The sequence below is a fragment of the Recurvomyces mirabilis genome (genome assembly GCF_035927965.1).
Source record: "Recurvomyces mirabilis strain CCFEE 5264 chromosome Unknown scaffold_7, whole genome shotgun sequence".
In the NCBI taxonomy this organism is placed as follows: Eukaryota; Fungi; Ascomycota; class Dothideomycetes; order Mycosphaerellales; family Teratosphaeriaceae; genus Recurvomyces; species Recurvomyces mirabilis.
Genome location: NW_027041941.1, coordinates 438828 through 464548, shown reverse-complemented (window position 1 = coordinate 464548; position 25721 = coordinate 438828). Strand labels below are relative to the sequence as shown.

The following is a 25721-nucleotide window of genomic DNA, read 5'->3' as shown; positions in this document are numbered from 1 at the left end:
GTCGGTGGCGTGAAATGCACAATTGCGGGAGCTGCCGGTGCAAAGTGAATGTGAAACGCGACTTTTGAAACAGGCACGACAGTCCACTCATCACATGATCAAATAATTACCACGCCTTTGATTGAACAAGCTTAAAGCTATCACCGACACCATCACTTCAACCCTCACTGCCAAGTACACCATCCTCCACCTCACCAGCTAAAGCGACCACCCTCTCTCATACAAGGGCACTCGCCCAATCCTCCGCCCTCTTCCTCCGCCCTCTTCCACACCACCCCACCATGGCGGGCTACGATGACTACACAAACGGCTACCACGACGCCTCCTCCTCGGGCCCCCGAATCAACATCCGCGACCACAACGAGAAAACCATCGACTTCGTCCTCTCCAACACCACTCTCTCCCTCGCCAACAGCCTCCGCCGAACCATGCTGGCCGAGATCCCCACCCTCGCCATCGACCTCGTGGAAATCGAAACCAACACCTCCGTCCTCGCCGACGAGTTCCTCGCCCACCGCATGGGCCTCCTCCCCCTCAGCACCCGCGGCGTGGAAGAAACCCTCTACACCCGGGACTGCGACTGCGACGAGTTCTGCGACAACTGCTCCGCCATCCTGCGCCTGCACGTCGCGAACCGCACCTTAGACCAGAACCTCAAAGTCTTCGCCCGAGACCTCGTGGTGGAAAGGATCGACGGCTCCGCAGTCCACGACCCCCGGCCCCGAAACGATGCCGGTCTAGTCCTCGACCAGAACGAATTACCCCCCCGCGCCTTCCCCATCATCATGGACCCGGCGGGCGAAGGACCCCTAATCTGCAAACTCCGCAAAGGGCAAGAAATACGATTAAGGTGTATAGTGAAAAAAGGCATAGCGAAAGAACACGCCAAATGGGCCCCCACGGCTGCCATAGGCTTCGAATACGACCCGCATAATAAACTCCGACACACGACTTTATGGTACGAGGGTGATGATGCCAAAGCCGAGTGGCCCGAGAGCAAGAATAGGGATTGGGAGGAGCCGGAGCAGGAGGGACAGAGGTTCGATTATAATGCCGAACCAGACCAATTCTTTATTAATCTCGAGGGGACGGGGGTCATGCATCCGGATCAGGTTTTTCATGCGGGAATTTCGACGCTGCAGTTGAAGTTGGGGCAGGTGATACAGCAATTGCAGGGTTTGACGGTCGAGGGGAAGGAGATCGGGGGTGGGGCAGCGGGAGGGGATGGAGCGTTTACGCCGCCGGCGGAGCCGATGGCGGTGGATATGGGGGGTGGTACGGCGTATGGGAGTGGGACTGCTTATGGTGGTGGGGGTAGGACGCCGGGGTATGGCCAGACGACTGCTTATGGTGGGACTACGCCTGCGTATGGTGGTGGTGGTGGTGCTGGGGGCCAAGGGACGGCGTATGGAGGGCAGACTCCTGCGTATGGGGCTGGGAGCGGAAGTGCTTATGGGGCTGGGATGGGGGGTGCGACGCCGTATGGGCAGAGGCCTGGGTATTGAGCGCTCGGTCTGTTCGTGAAGGAGAGGGGTGGAAAATTTAAGACGATCGATCCGCAGGGTTTGACCCATGCGTAGGATTTTGTGGGTTCAGCGAGGCGTTTGAGAGATGAGCATCGTTAGTAGTTATCCACGATCTAGATGGGAAGCCCTTCGCCGTGTGCTGAAGGTCCATCTTCACAATAGAGTCAATTCTCGCACCATTTCTTCCTTCACCACATACTCCCGAATCATGCTTTCGCTCTTATTAGTCCCAGAGAGAGCCTCGAGAGCGGATCGGCGTGAAGACTAAGGTAAGCATTGCTTTCGCCGGGTCTCCAGGCTATAGTTATGTCAAGTATCACGATAAGCACAACCAAGACGAAGTGTTACTCTCTCTGCTACCAACGCGGGCCGCCGTTCGGTTGTCGACGAACATTTCATCCGTGACTGATTGATTTTGATAACACTGGCTGTGGTCCATTCCGCACTTGCCTTTCGCTCTGATGCGGTTTGATCTACTTTCTACAGTGGAATTGGACACTCACCGGGCTCCTTGATGGGACATGTGATAGATCGATTGATGGCTTATTTAATGGTCATCTGGATGAAGCTTGATGGGTCCCGTCAGTGGTGACCCGTATGTACCTGCAGAGCCGCATCGACTTTCAGATCCGTCTCGTCTCAGCCTCGCTGCTGCGGGGTCACCAGTGGATGTATCGTTGGCGCCAGCCTTATGGCGGACCTCCTGGGTGGCTGAGTCTGGGAAGGCTGCCTTGGACTTACATAAGACTCGGTTCAGTGACGACTACATGGCTACCGGAAGCGACGCCGATGAGATCAGCTAGGCTGCTGGAAGGGTTTTGGCGTTGATATTGAGCGGTTGACGTGTGGCTGCTTCTCGAGCCTGATGAATTCGATGACACTCGCTCACTCTATGGGTATACGAAAGAAACGCCATCCCACTTACCGTCACAAGCAGATCTGAAGCATTTCCGGTCGCATGGTGGCGTCACTGCCTGAGCATATCTGAAGCTGCATTCGGAAGACGACTTGATGGTAGGACTATAGATTGTCTGACCAGGAGACTTCCTCACAAGGCAGCCATGCCGGAACCCCTCAGCATTGTCACCGGCGTCACCGGCCTGCTTAAAGTAACCTGGACAGTGGGTGTGGAACTCAAAGCCTTCCGCGATGGAGTCAAAGTCGTCAACACCAAACTCGATGGCTTGATCCAAGACGTCGAGGGCCTCGAAACCGTCCTCAAATCCATGCGAGAAACCTTCGCGAACATCACGGCAGTCTACGGGACGGGTCACATCGGTTCGCACTGGCAAAACATCGCTCAGGCACTCATACGAGGCATCGCGCTCGTTGAACAACTGCGAGATGAATTTAAGAAAATTGACAAGCGGACCGCTTTCCTCGATGCACCTCGAAAACAGTTCCGGGTCAACATGGCGACAGACACGATCGCGGCGCTGAGGGTGTCAATACAATCTTATCGTGACTCGCTACAGTTGTCGTTGCAAACGATGATTGTATGGAACCAGGCTTCGCAGCTCGAAGCCACCGGCCAAGTCCTTCCACGACTCAATGAGCTGGAGGATGAGATCCATCGCATTGCGCCGGAGATCATTGCCATCATTCAGGCGGCGCAGGGGACGGCGATGTCTGAGCAAGATAAGCGGCGTGAGGAGGCGATGAGCAGCGCACTCGAATGTGTACGGTCTGCTGCGTCTATTGTCTCTTCTGCTTCGACTGTTAGTACATTGGAGAATGATGATGATGATGCTACTGCTGGAGTAGAGCAGGATGTTAGGTCCGACTTTGGTGGGTACTATGCTCAAGCGGAGATGATGAATCGGTGGGAGGTAGCTTCGGATAGACATGCATTCGACGATCGGGCAACTTGGAGACGACCGGAGTCGATTGCTGATGTCCTCACACTTCATGGAGACAGTGCAGGGGAGTCTGATTCGGATGATGACCTTGATGGTGAGATGGCTATGCTCAGTTTCCGGGCTGCGCAAGAGTTACTCGCTGCTGGCGACCGCGATGCTGGGGAACGAAAGTTACAAGAGTGTTTGTCACGGCTTGCTCTTTCTCCTCGCTCTCCTCGTCACGGAGCTGCTGCCCGGAATGTAGATGGACAGGCTCTGGAGCTTCAGATCCTGACGATGCTGTACGATGTATACTTCGAGAGCAGCCGATGGCAGGATGCTCAGACAACCCTCATGAGGAAGATGCACCTACAGGAACGATTACCACCCCAAAGCCAACTGATGTCTCTCTCTGTGGATACACTGAAGTTGGCGGAACTCCTGCATAAGCAGACAAAGTACTCTGAAGCGGTTTTACAGGCTCGAAGAGCATTGAAGGGGTTCAGAAAGCAAAAGGACGTTGCCCACTCGGTGTTGTGTTTGGATCTGCTCGTTGTGGTTTGCGAGTCTGAGGGTAAGAACGATGATGCGGGAGCCTACATGGATCTGAGGGCGCATATACTTACGAGTAGTGTGCAAGATGCCACGCTACAGTCTCCAGAAGAGAAAATCAAGGCGGGTGGGGTCGAGAATACCGCAGCAGCTACCACAGAAGTGACAGAAGCCTCGTCGGTGGATGCGAGCGTAGGTGCTGAAGATTCAGGAATGAATGACCCAAAGAACAGTGGTCTATCCGTCCAGCAATCCTCGATGCTTACGATTCACTCCCTTAATCTTGCTCGTGATCCACCTACACTCGACTACCCCACTGGCTTGGACGTCCCTGTCGAAACTCAGACAACGGCTCATCAGGCAGCATTAGAAGACAACGGCATCATAAACGATAGGGCAGAAACAGACCAGATGCAGCCCGGATCTGACAGAGCAGGAAGCCTACAACCAAGGCAGCTGTGGGTACGTGAGCCAGGATTTATGTCCCGTCGTCGGCACGGCTGGGTGCCACCGCTGGCTTCGAAGGAGAGACCACAAGGCCCGAAGCAGTACAGATCGCAAAGCAGCGAGGATCTGAGTACTATAAGGAATGAGGACAAGAGCTATCGGGAGGACAGCGACGCTCTACATGCTAGTGACGATGGAGCTGGGTCCGCAAAGCACGAAACAGGTGGAACCCTTCCTATCAAATCAGGCGACTCATCCAAAGCCATCTCCTCAAGCACCGGTTCATCTTGTCCAGGAAAGATACGCAAAGACAATCAGCAGAGCGTTGTAAAGGATGGCGACAGAGATGAGCAGAGCATTGGAGAGTATAGCGACAGTCATGAACAGTTCGGTCAATTATGTCTAAAGCTGGAAAGTGTGTGCGACCTCGTGAGCAAATCGCTGCCTTCTTGCCGGACCGAGTCCGCGGCCCAGAAGCAGAACGCAGCTAAAGCTGGCCTCTCGCGGGTCGCTCAGGCCTGGGATGATGTATTGGAGAAGTGCGATATTGTCATCGCCGCAAATACTCGATTGTATGATCGATTGAGCGTGATCAAGTCGATGATTCCAGCCGTTCGCAACCAAATGGACTTCTGGCAGCTTTGCCACGTCTTGGTAGCGTCTTGGACTGATTTGGCAAGTGAGATTATGGACATATCTCCACAGCGCTATGAGATCACAACCATACGGAACTTTATGCGTCCGGTGCAGAAAGCGATGAAGGAGGTCAGTGAGGTCATCTCGACGTCCCCCGTCTACTTAGAGGCGATGCGACAAGCGGAAGGTACTACTCCAAATGTATCAGGTCCTGCTGCAAATGTGCCCGATCTCGTGCCAAGGTCAGCTGTGTCTAAAAGTGCGAGCGTAGACCTCACTCCACATTATAAGCGCAAAGTCGTTGTGGTAGGGGACAGTGCGGTTGGGAAGACTGCGCTCCTGATGTGAGTCTGACGTTCTGGAACGATTCGCCCACATTTCCATACTGACTGTTGCACAGGCGACTAATCAACGACACCTATACCGATGCAAGTGGAGTCACCAACTGCTTTTGGGCTTAACTTGCTAATGATACCGCAGGAGATAGATCCGACGATCGACGACGTGTATCAAATCAACATCAAGACCGACGGCCAGATCGTAGAGCTGACATTGATCGAGACTAGCGGTTTCGAGGAGTATGATGCGCTTCGGGAGAGTTCATACCCTGGCGCTAGTCTTGTATTGATCTGTTTCTCTGTCACTTGGGCAAAGTCATACCAAAATGTGATGGGCAAGGTATGAGCTACGCAGTTGGCAGCAGGCGACTCACAGCTAATGAACAGTCAGTGGGCGAGTGAAGTTTCAAGAAACTGTCCTGGTGTCCCCATCATACTGGTCGGGCTCCAGGCAGATCGGAGAGATCGCGGCAACGAGTGGAGTAACAGTGAGGTGTCGATCACGCCCGAGGAAGTCAGTTTCCTCTTGGAGTTGCGACTTCTCCATGAGCTAACGTTCCGTAGGCGATCAGTATACAGAAGCAAATCTGGGCATGCGAGTATATGGAATGCTCGGCAAAATCGAATCAGAACGTACGTATGGTTTTCGCCACCGCTGCATGGTATACAATGTCTACACCGGCTGTGCCGCCATGGCTTCAGCTGCCTCCTGTTCGCGGTACAGACTCCGAGAGCAAAGTCGTTCATCGCACTCCATTGACGACTCCGAGCAAGGCCGTTGGGCCGCCTGAGATACGACGCAAACTGGTGGCAGTCGGGGATGGTGCAATTGGCAAGACTGCTCTGCTATTGTGAGCCTTTGCCTCAGCACAACTGCCGCATTGCAAGAAGGCGCGTGCTGACTGGTCGGTAGGACCTTCTCGAGGGGGTATTTCGACTTTGTGAGTGCTCGCCATCGCTGTCATTGCGCCACTTCCGCTAATGCGTATGCAGCTAAACTATAGTGAGGGAACCGTATTCGATAACTACGTCGCCGACGTCAAAGTAGATGGAAGACATGTCGAGCTAGCCCTGTGGGATACGGCTGGTGTAGAAGACTATGACCGCCTCCGACCGCTATCATACCCGGACTCTCATGTTGTCTTGATCTGCTTCTCAATTGGCAGCCCAGCCTCCTACGAGAACATTATGGAGAAGGTTCGTCGAATGAGTTGTAAGCTTTACAAGTAGGAATGCGACTAAACTTTTTCAGTGGGCCAAGGAGATCCTTCAATTCTGCCCTGGTTTACCGATAGTTCTTGTCGGACTGCAGAAGGATGTCCGATATGACCCGCAGGTTCTCGCCGAACTCGCCAAGACTGGTGAATACCCAGTGACACCGCAGCAGGTGTGTAGGGGGCCTGCCGTGCGCTAACCACTACAACGCTGATCGAATCGCAGGGCGAAGACTTGCGGAAAGCCATTGGCGCAGCCGAGTATCTGGAGTGCTCTTCGAAAACAAAGGACGGCGTGCGCGAGGTGTTCGAGTACGCCACTCGCTCTGCACTGCGATATCTCCCAAAACAGAAGAAACAAGGCTTCCGAGCGCTGTTCAAACGTTAAGCTAAGACGGCCGTCGGCCAAATCTCTTCATGGACACCCTCAATAACAAAATATCAACGACTGGTCCATGCACCTCGATAAGACGACGCTGCCGAAGTCTTCAGGTCTACCATGAGGGGCGATGCAGCGGGCGTCGCATTGAGCTGGGGGTGTTCGATCCCTCTCAAATTTAGACTGGAGGAAGCGTTCATGACCACAACAGAGGCACTTTCGGCCAAGCTGCCGACTCTTCCGCTGCGAGAGGTAAGGCGTTAGCACGCATGCCAATTCGACGGGACTGCGCTTGTCGTTCGACACAACAAAAACATTACTGAAATGCACCAGAATACGCAGTCTACTTGAGCGTCATTAAGGCAGTACGTGGCCTCTGCGAGTTCGCCTCGTCTAGACGCAAGCGCATGGCCAAGCTCCTGCGATATGTGCCCTGTTTTCATTTCGTTGCCTAGCTCTAGCTAAGACCTGTAATCTCAGGCCAGCCATCGATTGACATAGGGAGACTTTGCTGCATGGTCTCACACATGGGGCGACGCTCGTAACACACCCAGCATTACGGTAAACAGTGTCAGGACTCAAGTCACCACGAATAGGCATCACGAACGCTGCATAAGACTGGCGAGTTCTCTGACGATTTTCGATTCTGGGGCGGTGCACTTTGCATCAATCAGCAGGATGACGCTGAACGGAGCGAGTCAGTATCTGTTATGCGCTATTTCTATACATAGGCCTGGTCAGTGATCGGCTCCCTTGGGCCTGCGAAAGGCGACAGCGAAGCGGTATCAACCCTCGTTCAAGATCTTGCTAGTCATGCTGATCATGTCAAGCCATGCGATGCGGTGAGAGAAGATACAGTGGCCGGCAAATTTCGATTCACGGTTGGAAACTGGCTGGCATGGCATGATTGACGGCGGACAATTTAGACTACAAGAAACTTGATTGGAGTAACTAGACCTATGCTTGCTGCCGGACGAATGTCAATCAAGGGCTAGTGACTGTGAACCTGACGGTATACCCTTACGCTACGGCCGGATCTGCTGGCGGATGAACGTCACATTTCAGTTCTGCATGTCTTGAGCAAATGCGGATAAGCCAGGTGCTACGATTTCCACGAAATTTGCTCTTAGAAAGTCCAAGCCACTGCGAGATCAAAGTGCGGGAAGGATCGAGTTGATCCCGAGGGCAATATATATATCGACAAGTCATAATCGTTCAAGCTACCTAGTCATCAGGCCGTACTAAGCAAAGCGCGTACAACAGAGATCAGCCTCGCAACACAGTTGGCCCTGCCAGCCATTCCGACGTGTACATCCCTCTCCACCAGTCGCACCTACGTATGGTCCGATACCACTGACACAATCTTGTAAAGACCCGCGCCTGGTTCTAGCTTGAGACCAGCGAGTTTTATCTGCCGCGGTGGTCCGTTCGTGACACACAATCCGTCCGTTGGATCGGAGTCGTAGGAATCGTCGTACTCTCCGCTGAAGTCGAGATCGGAGTCGTCACTGCTGGCTGTGGTGTGGCCGTCGGAGGCGTCGCTACTGGATGTAGTGTGGTCATCAGAAGAGTCCTTACCATCGAATTCCTTGCTGTCTGAGAACTCCTCCTCTGCGTCGTCGAGTTGTCGGCGTCTTCTATAAGTGCAATGCGAGTGATGTACGTGTTTGGTGCCGAAGGTACGTGCCACCGGCTCTGAACCGTCATCGGTGAATGAAGCCATCAAGAACTCGGTCGTGGTATCGAAGCTGGTCAGTTCGTACGGCAGTGGTACTTCGGCAGGTACGTCGATGCAAACTCGCTTCACTGGGTACTCGAGCTCGTTGGTGGCATGGAACAGCTCTGAGTGTCGTAGTGATAAGCCTAGTGTGTGCTGTAGGTGCCTCTCCTGCACGAGCTTGCAGAATTCTCGGACGAAAGTTTGATGTTGCGACATGTCCGGCCCGGGTTGGCTCATATACTCGTATGCCGCAAGATCACCGTCAGTGTTGACGAAATAGTGGTGGCCGTAGAGTGGTTGAGACTGTCGCGCGGGAACAGCCTGCATGATGTTGCATGGCCCAATTTTGGGAACTATTACATCCCTGGCAGCGAACACTTCCCCTTCCTTGAGTTGAAAGTGTATGTGGATGAGCTTGATGCGCACTCGATCGCCGAGCTTGTACTTTTGCAGCAGGGCTGATAGGTCGCGAATGTCGTCGGCATTCTTCACCGGCACTTTCTTCATATTATCGATGTGGGGAAGAGTGTTATATACCGCAGCGGGTAGGATGTCGTCTTTAAGAACCGCCATATTGGAAATAGTCTGCAATGGCTTCGGTGACTCGTGACGCAGATGGTGGCGGGATACAGGGCAGTTGTGCAACCGACGAGCTTCGTCAGGAAAACCCGGATCTATATACTCATTTGCTCACACCACTCGCACGATCCAGGATGGGAGACTAGCTGGCAGGAGCGACCCTTGCTGGGACAATGGAGTACCTATCCGTATCCTCACCAGTAACAAAAGCTCCAGGTCGTTCCGAGATGCGTATGCCCTTCACCGGTCCCGAAGCACCCGAACATTATTGGTCCATGAACAGCTGCTCAAGGTATGAACCTCTGTTCGTCACACACCATCCCAGCCTCAGAGGTGCATCTGGTAGGCAAGCTTGACGCCTTCTGGGCGTAGAAAGGCTGTTGTTTCACCAGTAACGAAGCTCCAGGTTGTCCCGTGATACACATGTCCTTCACCGGTCTCGAAGCCTCGAAAAGTCATTGGTTCAAGTCTGCGTAGCCTTGACCTTCAGCAAGTCCAGAGCGACGTGAATATTCATCCCGGCACAGATCATCCCGCCCTTGGTAATCACGCGAGACTCACTTTGCAGGCAAGCTTAAGGGTTTCACGTACCGGGCGTAAGAAGGCTGCCTTGAGCGCATGCGGCTACGGCAAGGCAGGCGGATGTGCTGTGCGTGTCGCTGCGATGAGGTCTCATTGGCACCGGTTGCGTGGCTGTACAAGTGGTGTGTCCAGATCGCAGCTGTCTGAGATAGTGCGGGCCACAGACATAGCACCGCTTTAGCAGATCCGACTCTCTACCTTGTCTTGTGTCAGCCATATGTGTATACATATACAGTGCAGCTCCGCCCGTACGCACGATCAGTAGCCCGAATCGAGACTAAGCGGGGTTTTAGGGGTTGGATCTAGCTATATAATACAGGTCTGCTAGGGTGCAACTTTACTATAATCTTAGCTAGCTTGATGCGGAATCCAAATCTTGTGTTAGCTTCACGCACATGTAACCGCTTATGCCACCTTCGCGCGGCAGTATCTATGTGCTAGGTTGCGAGGAGCAGGCCACCACGACGTAGCTTGGGCAGGGGAAGAGCTGTTGGAGGGGCAAGTGCGTTTGAAGATAAGGTATACTTTGCTACACTGTCAACTAGTTCTCGTACCATCATCTCAACTTGCGCCACCTTGACTCGACTCTTCCAGATTCTCAAGTAGGCACAATGGGCGGCGGTGATGACCCTCCTCCGTACGAACCGTACGACGAGGGCTTGACTGCAAAAGGCGCTATTACCGAGGATGAAAACCTCGCAGACCAGATAAGAGCGCTGCGTATGAGCGACGTTAGCAAGGTGCTGGCTTCCCCGGTGCTTGACTTCTTGTTGCTTACTATCTTCCAGTCATCAAATTCGAGTCGGCTGAGCTCTAGCCAGACACGAGCGGCAGACCATACCGACATACGAGAACGATGCATTGATACTGGCTCCAGGTCTCTCAAAGCTCAACTTAGCCTGTATGACCTGCTGTCCATCCACTCATCGTCCGGATCGATTAATGTGGGAATACGCACATATCCAGCCGACAAGGAACATCCGGTACCTGCGAAGCTTGTGATCTCAAGCCACGCTGGATCAGTGAAAGTCAGCCTACCAGCGTCAAGCGCGCCAGTGCGGGACTATTCTATCTCGATCGAGTCGCATTCCGGATCTATCAGCGGCGATCTCGTCCACGGCCGTACGACATCGGTGCACTCGCGCTCTGGCCATGTCAATCTTCAGTTCGTTCTAAGCGGCGCAAGCAAGGACAGCTCGACATTGAGCACCACGACTGAATCAGGAAGATCCGACGTCACAGTGCTCGCTCCCACTCCGGACACTGTTACAGATGCCCCATCCTCAATCAAGCAGCTTTCAAGCACACACACCACGAAAGATGGAAGTCTATCAGTACAGTATCCTATGGAGTGGGAAGGGACCATTGAGGGCCATACGGAAAGTGGCAATATACGGCTCCATGGTAGAGACATCGAGCTTATCCAGAAGCGGCCGCACTATGTGCTTGCGAAGAAAGGCACAGGTAATAGCACCCTCACCTTCCGGACTGCCAGCGGTAGCGCTAGTGTATGCTTCGAATGATGATTTTCCGGGCGCTCCTTGCCGCTTAAGTTTGCGATAGATTCACGCCCAATTTGTCCTGTACTTCTGTGCGAAGCGGCCGACATCAAGGGTTGGCGCGGTGGAGGATGGGATAGTCGTGGAACGACGAAAAGCTATACTACCTATCACGGCCAGTTCAAGTATCTTCTTTCATGGCATGTCGCCGAGCCCATGATCTGATGGCCCCGTAGAAGGATCCAGCACTTCATAACGCAATAGTCTCTGACGCATATTGCGAATATCGACTGTCGTACAACCATTGCCAGCATCACAGCTGGACCCGGTGGTAGGTGGCATGAGTCACTATGAGGGCGGCGATGTTTCCCGGGTGATAGCAGATTTGAGCACGTCCGGTGTCATCGAGGTTGGAGACCGAGCAGCACGCAGCAGACAGTGGTATAGCATGACGCCTATGCATTCGAGCTCGTGCGTCCATAAGCGTTTTACATGTTCAGCCACTGCCTTCAATAATCGACACTTACCGTTTCATGCAATTAGTACCGCAGGCTCACTACATATTTCGGTCGTCGAATGCCAAGGATTGAGGATTCAAGACCATCGGCTCTCCAACCCCCGACACCGATGACCATTGTACTTCCTCGCTGCAGCGACGCGCGGTCTCTCACCCGTTGTTCCAACGCAGACCAGCGCTGGGCACCGTCATCCATATGTCGTTCCAAGCAGAAGTACAGTGCCCATTTGGTACGGCGCTGGCATGTCAGCGTGAGAGGCTTTGCTGCTATTCCGGTCTCCAAGGCTGGGCTGCTGGGCGGTGCTTCGGGAGGCAGCATTTTAGGATTCAGATTTACCGGCCTCTGCACGTCTCATATACTCCGTGCAGAGTCGTTTCGATCTGGCGAGGTTTACTGAGTAAGGAGTTATCTTTCTACACTCCTTACCCCTTCTGTGTTCGCCATCGCTGTGTTTTCTTACCATAACTCTGCGACTGTGACTGCATCGTCACGCCCGATCTGCGAAGTTCCGTCTAGACTCGCTTCTGTCGACAGTCGACGAGGAAAGCAATTCCAACATGTTCAACTCACATATCACAGGACTTGTGCTAGCTTGTGGTATGTCCCCGTCTCTAGTGGCTTCTTCTGGCTTTGTCTAACAACCGTTTCAGCGTCTCTGGCAACTGCACAGTACGGTCCTGGCGGCCAATACGGGCCCAACTCGGGCAGTGGTGGTAGTGGGAACCCTTATGCCAACGGTGGCAATGGTGGCAATGGCCAAGGTGATTTCGGCGGCCTATCTCAATATACGACAATGGTCACCGCCCACGCTGTGCTCGCCTGCTTAGCTTTCGCCTTCCTTTTCCCAATCGGCGGTATCATCGTCCGTCTTGCAAACTTCAAAGGTCTCTGGTGGATCCATGGCCTCTTCCAAACATTTGCATATCTACTGTACATCATCGCGTTCGGCCTAGGAGTGCATCTGGCTACGAGCGCGCCGGCGTCGATCAACTTCTTTTCCAACTCGCATCCGATCATTGGAATTGTAGTGTTCGTGCTACTTGTCTTCCAGCCGATACTAGGATATCTGCACCACAGCATGTTAAAAAAGCACAGCCGCCGCGTCGTCTGGTCTTACGGGCACATCTGGCTTGGACGAATTGTCATCACGCTCGGAATTATCAATGGCGGTCTAGGTCTGCAGCTTGCGAGGCGCTCTGGCATTTGGGCACCGAGTAATGGTGCGATCATTGCTTATGGTGTCATCGCCGGGGGGATGTGGCTGCTGTACATGGCTGCTGCAGTGTACGGCGAAATCAAGCGTAATAGGGCGGATCAGAACATGGGGGCTTACAAGGCCACTCCTCCAGCGTATGAGGAGCATAAGCTTGATCGGATGCAGTATGCTTAGATGGCTACGAAACAAGGTTTATAGACTAGAAATCGAGTAATACGGCCTGATCATGTGCATTGTTATGCATATTGGTGTATCTTTTTAAACGGGATTCTGCCATTGATATCTCACGAGCGTATAATGAAGGATGAGGAGCTACCACGAAGTATTCGCGTGACCAAAGCGAATCAGATATAGACACCACTACCATTGAAAGGATAAGGTATGTTCCAAGGATATCATCAGTCGTAGTACTTCATATGTCATACATCGTCCTCCCAAGCCTCCACACGTAATTTCATGGCACTCCCGAACGGCCTGAACTCTACTGTCCTCCAATTTCCCGCAGCATCTCCCTCGTACCGCTCAGAGACTTCGAGTCACCGTACAATGCTGCCACTAGACTGCCATCCACTTCGGGGAACTCACTCTGCAGGGTCGCCACATCTCGATCCTCCTGGCTCTCAGCACCCTTTTGCATCTCGAAGTGTTCGAGAGCTTCTCGCTGCTCACCCCTTTCTTCTGCTGGGATGAATGAAGTTTCCTCGAAAGTGTTTGCTCGTCGAGGTGGTTGACCAGGCGAATTGCTCCATGCTGCTCCCAACGATAGTGCCTGAGAAGAGGGGTTGTGCTGGTCATTCCAGCCTGACATTGAAGCCGGGACCTGAGCAGAGTTGTTCTGGTGACCTGCAGGTGGACCTGGGGGAGCAGAGTAGCCTTGATCGTTATTCGACTGTGTATACTGCACGGGGTTGGCGGATTGTTCTGTTTGCCAAGGATTCTCCGTTTGGTTGTGCACGAATGGGTTATTGCTTTGGCGATATTGCTCGTTACTCGACGGCGTGTTGTACCAGTCTTCTCCGGACATGATGAGACTTGGTGCTATGGGATTTGACTGGTTGTCATGAAATCGTATATGTTGCTGTTGTTGCCTGCTGTAGGCCACGCAACTGCTATCCGTTTACTGTACAATTATCCGCACGTGACAAATGTGCGTCATTCTTGGGGCACGTGCACCTCACATTTGGGTTTCTTGATGCAGCTTCATTCGCAACATCAAATGGATATATTGGAACCATCCTCACGCGAATCATGAGACTACATTCATTGCATGCGCGGATATGCATTTAGATGTGATCGTACAACGTTCACGATGGATGTAGTACTCAGACTGGACTGACTCGATCACTCGACGAAAAGACGAAGACTGCTGTGCTGGATTGGGCTTGCATCGAATATTCTGGTTGATGGGCCTTGGACTGGTTCAAGAGAAGTTTGAACATAAGTCTTGTACTGGCTCGGAATGAACAATGCCGTGGTGCCTCATCTTTGTCAGTAGGAAAGCAACCACTCCATCGCCTGTGGTTCCTCTCGGTGACAACTCGGAGTGACAACAGTCTTGAAAACTTCACACAGATTTACTCTGATGTGGAGACTGGCCCTCTCGTATGACATCTGTGTACCCATAACGCTCTTTCAACATTCTCACGAGTCGCTACAGCACCATGCCTACTTCCGGCATTTCCTGCGACGGTCTCAATGCGCTCTGTATGGCGGTAGCGGTGATCTCGCCGCTGCTAGTGGGCACTTCGAAAGGAGGCAAGCTCATGTCTCGGTAGATGTCACGAAAATTGTGCATACACACAATTCACGACTTGGTAGTGCGCGAGCTCTTCTTTCCTATGGTCATAATTTATTCCTTGCTACTTTCGTCTCTTTCATCATAGCATCTGTAAAGCTTCAGCATGGCTGACAGGACACGGGACTTTGCCAGCACGGAGGACAACCCATCCAGTCGAGCAGTGTCCGAGAAGCAGGATGACAGCGACCTCAGCGCTCCATCTTCCCCACCACCTGGAAGGGTGGAGGACAATGTCCGTGCTGATGGAAAGCGCGAATTGACAGAAGATATGTGTTATGACAAGCTCGCAAGTGTTCTATGATTACGATTCTGTTTTTAGCTCAGCATGCTGACCACTTCAATGCGGATTGCAGGCCTACAACTGGCCAACCTCTTAGAAATGGATGTACTTGTGCTCGGTCGGCCTGATCCAGATTGCCATGAACTACAACACTTCCGTCTATCCAAACGTGGTTCCTCAGCTCGTCGAGCATTTCCCGGGCCTGAGCATGCAAGGAGCTCGAACAGGTCAGATGATATACCTCATTTTCTACTGCTTTGGATGTGAGCTGTGGGCGCCCTGGAGTGAGGAGTTTGGTCGCTGGCCCATTCTTCAGCTCTCTGAGACATTGATCAACATCTTCACCTTACCCGCTGCACTGGCGCCGAACTTTGGCAGCATACTAGCGGGTCGAGCCCTGGCAGGATTATCAACTGCTGGAGGTAGTGTCACCCTTGGCCTGATTGCAGACCTGTATCAGCCGGAAGATCAACAATTTCCGTTGGCTTTCATCGTCTTGGCTTCGTGTATCGGCACCAGCATCGGTGGAGTTATCGGAGGTCCGATCGAGAGGTGTATGTTTTCAACCTGAGACTTATCTCTGAATCGACGCTGACATTAAATGTAGTCCTCGGTTGGCGATGGAACTTCTGGATCCAGCTCATCTTCAACGGCGCTGCTCAAGCCATCCACTTCTTCATGCCAGAGAGCCGCGCCACCATCATTATGGACAAGGAGGCTAAGCGTAGACGCAAGACTGGTGAAGATCCCAACATCTATGGGCCGAATGAGCTGAAGAAGCCACGGATCTCAATGAAGGATATCTTCAAGATCTGGAGTCGACCCTGGATCATGTTGTTGACCGAGCCGATCGTGACATGCTTGTCGTTACTGTCCGGCTTCTCGGATGCCCTCATCTTCGCCTTCCTCGAGAGCTTCACGCCAGTATATGCGCAATGGAATTTTGGTATTCTTGCCACCGCATGGGCGTTCATCCCGATCAATGCAGCATACTTCATCGCCTACTTCTCCTACTATCCCTGGTTCTGGCGCGATCAGCATGTACGAAGGCAGAAGGGTCGAGATTACTATCTGCCTGAACGTCGACTCAAGTGGCTACTCTGGTCGGCTCCGCTCGAGCCTATTGGTAAGTGGTATTCTCGACTTGTGCGGATAAAAGCTAATGTCCACTCAAGACTCTTCGGCTTCGCTTGGACGACCAAAGCCTCATTCCACTGGATTGTGCCCATGATTTTCTCCGCAATGGTCGGCATAGCCAACTACACGATCTACTTCTCCTCCGTCGACTACATGGTGGCGGCATATGGCGTATATTCCGCCTCGGCTACTGGTGGTAATGCCTGGGCGAGAGACTTCTTCGCAGGTATCAGTGCCATGTACGCCGCTCCACTATATCACAACCTTGGCAACTCCCCGAATCCGGCTGTAAATTATGCGACCACGCTGCTTGCCTCTCTGAGCTGTCTGATTGTGGCTCCTATCTACGTTTTTTACTGGTTCGGACCACAGATCCGAGATCGCAGCAAGTTTGCAAAGACTTTGGCAGTGGACAGAGAGGAGACTGGAGGCAAGCGGGTCAACGAGGCAGATAATCTACCTGCATGAGACCGGAACGCGATATATGGCATCTGCAAACAATAATAGGGCTGTTAGAGTGGCCTGGGTTGCTGGACAAGGCAACATTGGAATCGCAGTATTGCAGGCGCTCTTGTAGCCCGATCGCCCAAAAATAGACAGCCTGAGCTGTAACAAATCAAGAATCTTAAAACTACCAGGATCAACCATAAGCCTTGCTCATTCTTCGCCTTCCTTACACACCCGCCCTCTAGCGCTTCTGGAAGCTTGGCAAGCACTATCACACTCACTCTCAGAAACTGCTCGAGCTCGGACTAAGCTGATGACCTCACGAGAACGACGAAATTATGACAGACGCCGTGACCTTGATGGGCAATGCTAACAAGCGCTAGAACGCAACCTGCTCCATCACATCTCGCCTGAAGCTCGCACAAGAATCTTCACCTGATTGTCCTTGTCCTTGACCAGCGCCTTGAAGCCCTCCTCCACGACTTCATCAAGGCCGATCCTCTTCGTGATCATCTTCTTACACTGATCCAATCGACCGTCGGAGATGGCGTTGATCACTTCCTGGAAGTCGCCTGCCACGTAAGTCGCCACACCAAGGTAGCTCTTCTCCCGAAACACGAGATCGTTTGGGTAGAAGCTCGCGCGCTTCTGCGAGGAGCGTCAGTGTGAGCACTTTCGAACCCATACGCAGTTCTTCGAGTTTCAAGCACTCACCTCCCAGATGGCAATATTGACATGTGTGCCTCTTGCTCGCAAAGCCAAGATTGCCTGGTCGAGACCTGGCTGTACACCCGCCGCATCGAATGTCACGTTCACTCCCTGTCCGTCCGCGAGCTCTCGACATCTTGCAACGATGTCGTCCTTGGTTGGATCAAGCACCACGTGCGCGCCAAAGTCTTTCGCGTATTGCTTGCGCATCGACGAGATCTCACTGACGATGATCTGTTTACAGCCGCGAGCACGAAGAGCTTGTATAACAGACAGCCCTATTGGGCCGCCACCAAGGATGAGCACGGAGTCTGATGGCTTGAATGGTGAGGCGTTGACTGCGTGCCAGCCGACCGCGAGAGGTTCTACGAGTGCTGCGAAAGCTGATCAGCTGGATCCTTGGTTATTGATAGTAATCCATACCTGCGACATCGAGGCCCACGTTATCTGGGAGATTGTGGACAGCATACTCAGGCACTACCAGATGCTCGGATAGTCCGCCTCCCCACCCTACTTGGAGTCAGCATTGGAGGCTTCCAGAGTCACACGGAAGGACGCACCGCTCAAGCCGACGAATCCATTCGAGTAGCAGCAGTTGATCAGGCCTGCTTGACATGCACCGCAGTCGCCATCATAGATGATCGGCTGAACACAGACTCTGCCACCAACCTTGAATTTATCTGAGATTCCCTCACCAATCTCCTCGATGACACCAGAGAATTCATGCCCGAAGGTCAGCGGCACTTGCTCGCCAGTGATCGGGTGCGGACTGGTCGGACAAATAGAAGGACCACCTGGCACAACAGATCAGCTTCGTAGGCCCATCCCATTCCAACACATTCTTACCCATGTATTCGTGAAGGTCACTACCACAGATTCCACACCACGCCGGTTTGATCTTGATCTGGCCCTTCCCGCAGACCGGCTCCGGTATGTCCTCGAAACGCAGGTCTTCCTTGCCATGGAAGCGGACGGCCTTCATCATACTATCCTTAGTAGCAACAGGTCTGTTCTGAGCACCATGATCGCCATCCTGCGTCGTAGCACGTGGCTGGTCGCTGACGGGATGTTGTGACATTGCTGGAGCTGTGGACATTTCGACTCTGTATCGTCAAGTGACAGGAAGAGAGTAAGAGACTGAAGTTCGGTCACGTATCTTATGTCTTCGAGCTTGCTCGCCATGATCGGCCAAGTAGTGGCGTTCTTGCTGAAGCTCTCGGCTTGCTGTTTACGACCAGGAGACAACCCCTCATCGCCATGTCTGGTGTACATGCGACTAGACGCGTTGTGCTCGCGGTGGACGCTGATGAGCGAGAGCGGGGTCACAATTTACCTCGTCTCGTGGCGATCCCCTCCCCAGGCTTCTTCGATTTGATGCTGTTCTAATACGGCCAAAAGTGCAGGCGTTATTGTCGAATAACATGAGCAGATGGTATGGCAGAGGGCGTCTCTCCGTACACTTGACGATGAAGGTAGCACTCCCGGATGGACTCCTGGCGGCAGAAAGGCACGCGAGAGCCACACGACTCCAATGTTTCTCACGTGGTGGGGTTGTTTGTTTGTTTGACCCCGCCATAAGTCAACGTCATAGGATCCAAGACGATTCAAGAATTAACACCCTCGACACCCGGGCCTCCCTGTCTATATGCGAGAGCGAACAGTGGCGCCAAATCGTCTGAAGGGCACTCGGCCAATTTTTCCATCCTTCCGTAGAAGGGAAGGTGCAGCGATGCTTGTCGAGAAGTTGTTCCTGTTGGGCGTTGCATCAGTGACCGAAGCTGTGGCGAATGGTCCACGACAGCGATTTCGGTGATCAATCCACCGGCCGATCATGATGAGGTCACCTGGATGCAGCTGCACGGAAGACAGACGTTGAACAATTTTTCCGTTATGTTGTCCAAAACATTTTACTTCACCCACATTACTTCTTACAACCACAAATTCTCTAGCACTATCACCAATTACTACCAACAAGATGCCTTACCCAGAGACTGCCGAGGGCTTCATGATCGAGAGCCAGTAAGTCTTTGCTTTGAGGTGCTCAATGAGATCTGGACTAACATCTCTCGCTGTACAGAAAGGACTGGCAAAACTTCAAGAAGCAGGAGTTCAAGCTCAAGCCATTCGAGGACCGCGATATTGACATTGCCATTGAGGTCTGCGGTGTCTGCGCCTCCGATGTCCACACAATCAACGGTGGCTGGGGCGAGGCACCAATGCCTCTCTGCGTTGGTCACGAGGTGGTAGGCAAGGCCATCAAGGTCGGCAAGGACGTCAAGACTATCAAGGTCGGCGACCGCGTCGGTGTTGGTGCACAGATCCAGGCCGATTTGACCTGCAACAACTGCAAAGCCGATCAGGAGAATTACTGCCCGAGCGCGGTCGACACTTACGGTGCGCCATACAAAGATGGCACCCTATCGCAGGGTGGCTATGCTTCGCACATCCGCTCGCACGAGTACTTCACCTTCAAGGTTCCGGATAACATTGACAGTGCCATTGCTGCACCCATGATGTAAGTGTGCTTCAGTTCTCCTCGCGGGCGAGACTTGCTAACAACCATATCAGGTGCGCTGGTCTCACAGTCTACTCGCCTCTTGTCCGCCTTGGTGCTGGTCCAGGCAAGAAGGTCGCCATCGTCGGTCTCGGCGGCCTCGGTCACTACGCTGTCCTCTGGGCTGTCGCTCTCGGCGCCGAGGTCACCGTTCTCTCCCACACACCCGCCAAGAAGGACGACGCCCTGAAGATGGGTGCCAAGCACTTCGTCGTGACAAACGAGGAGAAGTGGTTCGAGCCGCTCAACTTCCAATTCGACTTCATTCTCAATACCGCCGACGCCATGCACAAGTTCAACATGAAGAACTACCTGTCCACTCTCAAAGTCATGGGCCGCTTCCACACCGTCGGCTTCGGTGATGAGCCAATCCCCACCCTCATGGCCCAGGACTTCGCTCCCAATGGCTGCTACTTGGGCGCCTCGCACATCGGCAACAGGCCTGAGATGCTTGCTATGCTTGATCTGGCTTCGAAGCAGAACATCAAGTCGTGGATTGAGGAGATCCCGATCAGCGAGAAGGGTTGCGCGGAGGCCGTTAGAAGGGTGTCGGAGAACGACGTCAGATACCGATTCGTCCTTACCAAGTTCGATGACGTTTTTGGCAAGCGTGATTAGAGGTTGAGTTACTAGATACCCGATGAAGACAGTATATAACTAGCGTGGCGTTGCGGGCGGCGTGGGTCGACGTCTTGCTTCGTGCGTTCTAAAAAAAGATATGCGGTGAACATGATCACTCGACAAACACTGTCCAACCAATTGACTCACATTCTTGCTAGTCGTAATGTCGGTTGAGGTCGTGCAGCGACTAGTCACCTACCGCTGTATAGTACTATTACAGCCACGCTCGAAGAACGCAGTACAATATTGGTGCGATAGTGTTCATGGATGTGCATCAGGTCATGCTTCATATCCTTATCTGATCAAACATCGCGATGTGCCCAGCACACCCTCCCGTAATACCCCATCATCCATCCTTCCGACTCCCCACCTCACTACTCCCCACCAACTTCAACGTCCTCACCACCGCCTTAACCCCCTCCCTCACCCCACTCCCTCCACTCCCACTCCCCTTCCCCTTCCGCCTCCCAATCGTCGGCTCAACCACGCCAGGTTTGGGAGGCCATTCCCCGTCCGCTTTCCAGCCTTCTACCAACGCTGATACGAGCGTGAGGAGGTTTATTGGGACCGAGGGGGTTCGGCCTTGCACGATGATTTTGGTGTAAATTTCTGTGTACATTGAAGGTGTTATTCGACGTCGGATTGGGTGGTGCGGGAGGATTGAGGCGCAGGTTGGGATTAATGGTTCGTTGGGTGGTGTGTGTTGGGATTGGTGTGGAGGTGTGGTGCCGGGAAGTGTATGCGGGACGTGTTGCGTGGTTGGATCCGGGGTCGTTGCGGCACTACTCGTTGCGACTGGGGAGGTTATGGAGGATGTTGATGTTCGTGGTGTGCTTTCTGCTGATATTGCGAAGCCACCGGTTGTGAGGGAGACTCTTCTCGCATCGTTTTGTGCTCTTCGCTCGCCACTCCTCGAACTTGGTTCCTCTGCAGCTGCACTTCTCGCTCCAGACCAAGCATCTCTCTGCGCCGTCCAGTGACTCAGTCCCTCATTCCAGCTCAGTTCCTCCTGCGCAGCCATGATTCTCTTCCTCTTCCGCGCCACTTTCCTTTCTCGTATTTGCGACCCAACACTATCTGGTCCTTCGAATCTGAACTCAGTGCTTTGCTTGCCCTTTAAACCACTTCGGCCTTTTGTGACCGCAGCAGTAGAAGCAGCCGCTTCGGCATCAGACCCAGACTCAGTGCTATTAACTCTTTCCTGCCATCCCGTCACATCCGGTACCTCCGAGTCTACAGGAGGACCACTGCTCAGGTCCACAGGCGTGAACCTGAAACTCGCATCCTTCTGCTCGCCATCTGCCACGCCTTCACTACTTGTATCGTTTAATCGCGTCTTCCTCGCGTATCGCTGATATGCTGGTAACGGAGGATAATGCCAATCGTTCCGGACCCGGTCGCGCAGTAACCGCTTCGCTTCTCGCAGTTCTTGCTGCTGCTCCGCCGTTCTTGAGTGCCCGAGGAGTGCCATGTTGGGAATATTATACCCAGTGGATGGGTAATGAATTGGTCGCGTGATGTGGTAGCTTCTAGTATGGTTTAGGTGAATGCATAACAGGACGTGAGCCGGCCGGGGTGGTTTCGAATCAGTTAATACTCAGTATGTATGCTATGACCACGCTCTATCAGGATCAAGGTTAGGAACACCGGCAACGGTCAGTGAATGCTTCCCTCATCGCAAGAGTACGTCACCCTGTTCCGCATAGCGGCACGCCGAGGCGCAAGACCGTTCCTTCCAGATCGGATCTACAAATCCTGCGCAGATCTGAAGGCACGATGGTCTAGAACGAATGGTTGTGAAGAATGGCCACGGTCACAGCGATGGAGATGCCTTCTGCACTGTATATACTGTACAGTATCATACACGAGGCCGTCGCCAGCCATAAACCACAATATCTATTTACACAGTACATCGCTTTCCAAATCCGCTCTTCATCATATATCGTTAAACCCCAGTATCTTATTTACAGACGCTGCGTTCTTACATGGCTGCCACCCGCGCATAATCCACCTACTCATGGTAGTAATCCAAAAAATCATCATCAATATACATGTGTACTCCTTCCATTGACTGTTTCCCAAGCGTATGATCGGACAGCGGGCTCACATCATGCAAGTCTCCGCCAGTGGGCTTTTCGTCCTGTGGTGTGGCGGCCTCGGTGTCGTCAGTCGCCGAGCTTGAGCCTGCGCGGCTGTGTGCTTCGCTTCGTGTGGAAGTATTGGAGTCGGCTTGCCTGCATCTGGCCGTGTCTGCATTGTCATGTGTTGATGCGTCACCGCGAGCATTGATGGTCTCCTTCAATGTTGTCGGTGGCGTTGGAGATCTCGAGTTCGGCGGACTCGGCAGAGGTGAAGTTGGAGCCGGTGATCGTGGCGGTAGCGGCAGTCGCAAATTGTTCGTAGATGTTTTGATCGTAAGAGGCTTGAGAGCTAGGGCTGTGGTGGCTGCTGTCGTGGAGGTCGGCAGCATTTGTCGATCCACCGTAGAGGGGTCCGTTGGCCGTCGTGATCGTGGCGCGTTTGTTGTTGTCACGTTCAGTACCTTCACGACCTGTGCAGCCCCTGCACGAGACTCCTTGCTTGGATGTGCATCCGTTGAGAGGACTTCGGCACCGCTGTCGCTCGTTCGAAGCATCGGCGACCGAGGACCGCTGCGAGGGTGATCATGCTTAGACGCCTTGACACCTCGCGCATACTGCTCCCCAATTCTTGGACGGGTGGACAGCTTCTCCTTGCCAAAGTCAGAGCTGTCTTTGCTGTCGTGCTTGGAGTCTGGCCCTGAATCCTCTTGCCGCAATCTACTAGCCGATCTCCTTTTCTGCACTTGCTCGCCGCGCAAGTCTGGTGTTAATTGTTCCGAAAGCAGTGATTTCGGCGAGTCCAGTTGTCTGATCCTGGATCTTCTACGTCTCTCGTCATGCCGTGCCAGTATCGCCGTCATGGCTTCTTCCTTTCTGCAATCTAGCGACTTCAACTTAGCGAAGCAAATATCCATAGAGCTGTTGACAGCAGCTAATGACAAATGCTGGTCAAGCAGTGTATTGGCGTACTCAGGACCACTCCTTTGATCTCGTAGGCTGGCAACAATGCTTGTAGATAGCTTCTGCCTATCCGAGCGTAATGTGCTATACCGCGCATGCAAAGCTTCGGTCTGTAGAGCCAGCTTTCGTAGCGTCTCGCGAGGGTCTTCAGGTGATTCAGCCGTCACTTCTGGCGTGGCCGATCTGTATGGCAGCTCCGGTGTAGGCCTATCTGTTCGCAGCCTAGAGATTGAGCCTGGGGCTGGAGATATACCGCGATCTTCAGTCAGAGTGTGCTTCCGGTTGTCAACGTGAATCCTCAGCTGCGCAGGCAAAGCCTTTGGTGACGATGGTTTGCGAGGTGGTTCGCGCGAAGGTGGAGGTGGTGACGACTGTGTCTCCGCTTGCATACGCACCTTCGCTTGATTCGGTCCTTGAGTCGAGCCTGGCACCTTCGTTGCGTCGCGCTGCGCCGGTTCAGTTATCGCCTGAGTACTCGCCACTGGTACGGCCTTGCGCGAGATGAAAGTATCTTTCCTCGGAGTCGGAGGAGGGACCTCCTGCTTTGCGACATGCAAGTGCGCCTTTTGGGGACTGTCCACCCTTCGTTCCGATCGTGCAATGATCCCAGGGTCGGCGATGGGCGATGTCAATTTTTGCACACTTCTCAAGCTCGTTGTCGATAGTGAGGAAGTCTCTGGTTCGGCGATATGTGATCTCTGCTTCCTTACGCTGTCCAAGCTAGCGCTTGACTGCGACGCAGTCTCTATATTTGCGATCCTCTTCGGCTGTTCTGGGTGAGGTCGTGGAGTCTTCTCACCATCAGCTGCTGGCTCTTCCCGAGGCGATCGGATGTTGAATTTGCTAAGCAGCGACGACAGCCCTGGCGAGGTCGACTCAGCGGTCCCCAGCTCCGGTAATTGTGGTACGCTCGTGGGTGCAGGTGGCACAGCTTTCACGATCGCTCGTCCCCGGTCGCTGTCGGCTGAGACCGTAGTGGTAGGGTTTCGTGTTTCAGTAGTCGCAGTAGAACGCACAGAGCCTTCTCGCGGCACTAAGGAGTCCTTTGACTGGTTGGAGTGCTGTACGAACGTCGGTTTCACAAAAGAGTATACGACTGGCTGCGCGACCGCGATCGGTGATGCCGGCCGACTGGATCCTCTACTTGAGAAGCGCGATTGCACCGACGAAGCTCGAGAATGAACAGACGGGCCTTTGGAGTGTGACGAAGAAGTGTTGGCGTGATGTCGAGGCGATTTCGGTGGCGGTGGTGGTGGCCTGTCCGGCCTTTCCTCCCTCCGAACATTGATCCTCAGATTTGGTTTCTGCCTATTTCCCTGTCTCGACGCTGGTCTGTCTGGTGCGCGCATCGGCGAGACCTCGCGCGCACTCAGTGGCGATGGCGAGAAAGGCGGCGTGCTCACAGGAACGGCAGGAGACGGCCATGTCAGCCCAAGACCATGCAAAGTCTTGCTCGACGCCGTCGCTTGTCGACTAGCCCATGCAGGCAGTTTCTCTTGTGTAGCTGATAACGGCGATACCTCATACTCGCTCGGCGCACTGCTAGACCTGCCATGTCCACTATCGTCAGAATTCAATGTCGTGACGCCTGATCGGAACGTGAATCGGCTTGGCACGGTGGGCGAGTCGAGCAAAGCCAGCTCATGCAGCGTAGACATGGGATGTATTTCGTTTACGCTACTCTTTCGGCCTTTGCGTACTGCTCGTGGTGGATATAGCCCATACTTTGGCTTGCTCGCCGGAAGAGATGCTGGCCTGGTCGTTTCGTCTAAAGATATTGATCGTCTTCGAGGCGACTCGACGGTGTTGTGATGGTCATTTGCTTGTCTTGCTCTGAGTGTGAGATTCGCGGCTGCTGTTGGAGGCCTAGGTTGCGGGACGGCAGGGAAAAGAGATAGAGTGCCAGAAAGCTTCGGTCTGATCGTTGTAGCCGGAGCCGTTGTAGGGTCAGTCAGCCCCCTGTCATTACCACTCCCCTGCGGGACGCCCGCTTCCTCCTCCATGTTGTTGCTTTTCAGCTCATCTTATGGGCGATAATTGCAGTCAACAGTCGCATCACACCATGTTATAGAAGGAAGAACGGTACATGAT

General features: G+C 53.3%; 11 protein-coding genes across 11 annotated transcripts; 7 read left to right on the top strand and 4 right to left on the bottom strand.

Moving 5' to 3' along the window:
- Positions 1-281: 281 nt before the first annotated feature.
- rpb3 (RNA polymerase II subunit 3) lies at positions 282-1505 on the top strand (the record flags this gene model as incomplete). Its single annotated transcript, XM_064836086.1, has 1 exon — positions 282-1505. The coding sequence occupies one exon, from the start codon at positions 282-284 to the stop codon at positions 1503-1505; it is 1224 nt and encodes a 407-aa protein (XP_064696295.1).
- A 1082-nt stretch (positions 1506-2587) lies between these two features.
- SOG2_1 (RAM signaling network component) lies at positions 2588-5460 on the top strand (the record flags this gene model as incomplete). Its single annotated transcript, XM_064836085.1, has 2 exons — positions 2588-5343; positions 5400-5460. 2 exons carry the CDS (start codon positions 2588-2590, stop codon positions 5458-5460), a joined length of 2817 nt encoding a protein of 938 aa, XP_064696294.1.
- Positions 5461-6006: 546 nt separating this feature from the next.
- On the top strand, positions 6007-6939 carry RHO1_1 (GTP-binding protein Rho1; the record flags this gene model as incomplete). The annotated part of the gene is made up of 4 exons (XM_064836084.1): positions 6007-6188; positions 6342-6534; positions 6590-6724; positions 6778-6939. The coding sequence occupies 4 exons, from the start codon at positions 6007-6009 to the stop codon at positions 6937-6939; spliced, it is 672 nt and encodes a 223-aa protein (XP_064696293.1).
- Positions 6940-8263: 1324 nt separating this feature from the next.
- On the bottom strand, positions 8264-9223 carry LTS14_003378 (uncharacterized protein; the record flags this gene model as incomplete). The annotated part of the gene is made up of 1 exon (XM_064836083.1): positions 8264-9223. The coding sequence occupies one exon, from the start codon at positions 9221-9223 to the stop codon at positions 8264-8266; it is 960 nt and encodes a 319-aa protein (XP_064696292.1).
- Positions 9224-10422: 1199 nt separating this feature from the next.
- Positions 10423-11334, top strand: LTS14_003377 (uncharacterized protein; the record flags this gene model as incomplete). Its single annotated transcript, XM_064836082.1, has 1 exon — positions 10423-11334. One exon carries the CDS (start codon positions 10423-10425, stop codon positions 11332-11334), a length of 912 nt encoding a protein of 303 aa, XP_064696291.1.
- A 1051-nt stretch (positions 11335-12385) lies between these two features.
- On the top strand, positions 12386-13218 carry LTS14_003376 (uncharacterized protein; the record flags this gene model as incomplete). The annotated part of the gene is made up of 2 exons (XM_064836081.1): positions 12386-12425; positions 12479-13218. The coding sequence occupies 2 exons, from the start codon at positions 12386-12388 to the stop codon at positions 13216-13218; spliced, it is 780 nt and encodes a 259-aa protein (XP_064696290.1).
- Positions 13219-14945: 1727 nt separating this feature from the next.
- On the top strand, positions 14946-16727 carry LTS14_003375 (uncharacterized protein; the record flags this gene model as incomplete). Its single annotated transcript, XM_064836080.1, has 3 exons — positions 14946-15074; positions 15220-15676; positions 15730-16727. 3 exons carry the CDS (start codon positions 14946-14948, stop codon positions 16725-16727), a joined length of 1584 nt encoding a protein of 527 aa, XP_064696289.1.
- A 378-nt stretch (positions 16728-17105) lies between these two features.
- LTS14_003374 (uncharacterized protein) lies at positions 17106-18510 on the bottom strand (the record flags this gene model as incomplete). Its single annotated transcript, XM_064836079.1, has 5 exons — positions 17106-17354; positions 17421-17788; positions 17838-17924; positions 17975-18208; positions 18261-18510. 5 exons carry the CDS (start codon positions 18508-18510, stop codon positions 17106-17108), a joined length of 1188 nt encoding a protein of 395 aa, XP_064696288.1.
- An 879-nt stretch (positions 18511-19389) lies between these two features.
- Positions 19390-20586, top strand: LTS14_003373 (uncharacterized protein; the record flags this gene model as incomplete). Its single annotated transcript, XM_064836078.1, has 3 exons — positions 19390-19433; positions 19492-19929; positions 19983-20586. 3 exons carry the CDS (start codon positions 19390-19392, stop codon positions 20584-20586), a joined length of 1086 nt encoding a protein of 361 aa, XP_064696287.1.
- A 349-nt stretch (positions 20587-20935) lies between these two features.
- On the bottom strand, positions 20936-22060 carry LTS14_003372 (uncharacterized protein; the record flags this gene model as incomplete). Its single annotated transcript, XM_064836077.1, has 1 exon — positions 20936-22060. One exon carries the CDS (start codon positions 22058-22060, stop codon positions 20936-20938), a length of 1125 nt encoding a protein of 374 aa, XP_064696286.1.
- A 540-nt stretch (positions 22061-22600) lies between these two features.
- Positions 22601-25633, bottom strand: LTS14_003371 (uncharacterized protein; the record flags this gene model as incomplete). The annotated part of the gene is made up of 1 exon (XM_064836076.1): positions 22601-25633. One exon carries the CDS (start codon positions 25631-25633, stop codon positions 22601-22603), a length of 3033 nt encoding a protein of 1010 aa, XP_064696285.1.
- Between the last annotated feature and the right edge of the window lie 88 nt (positions 25634-25721).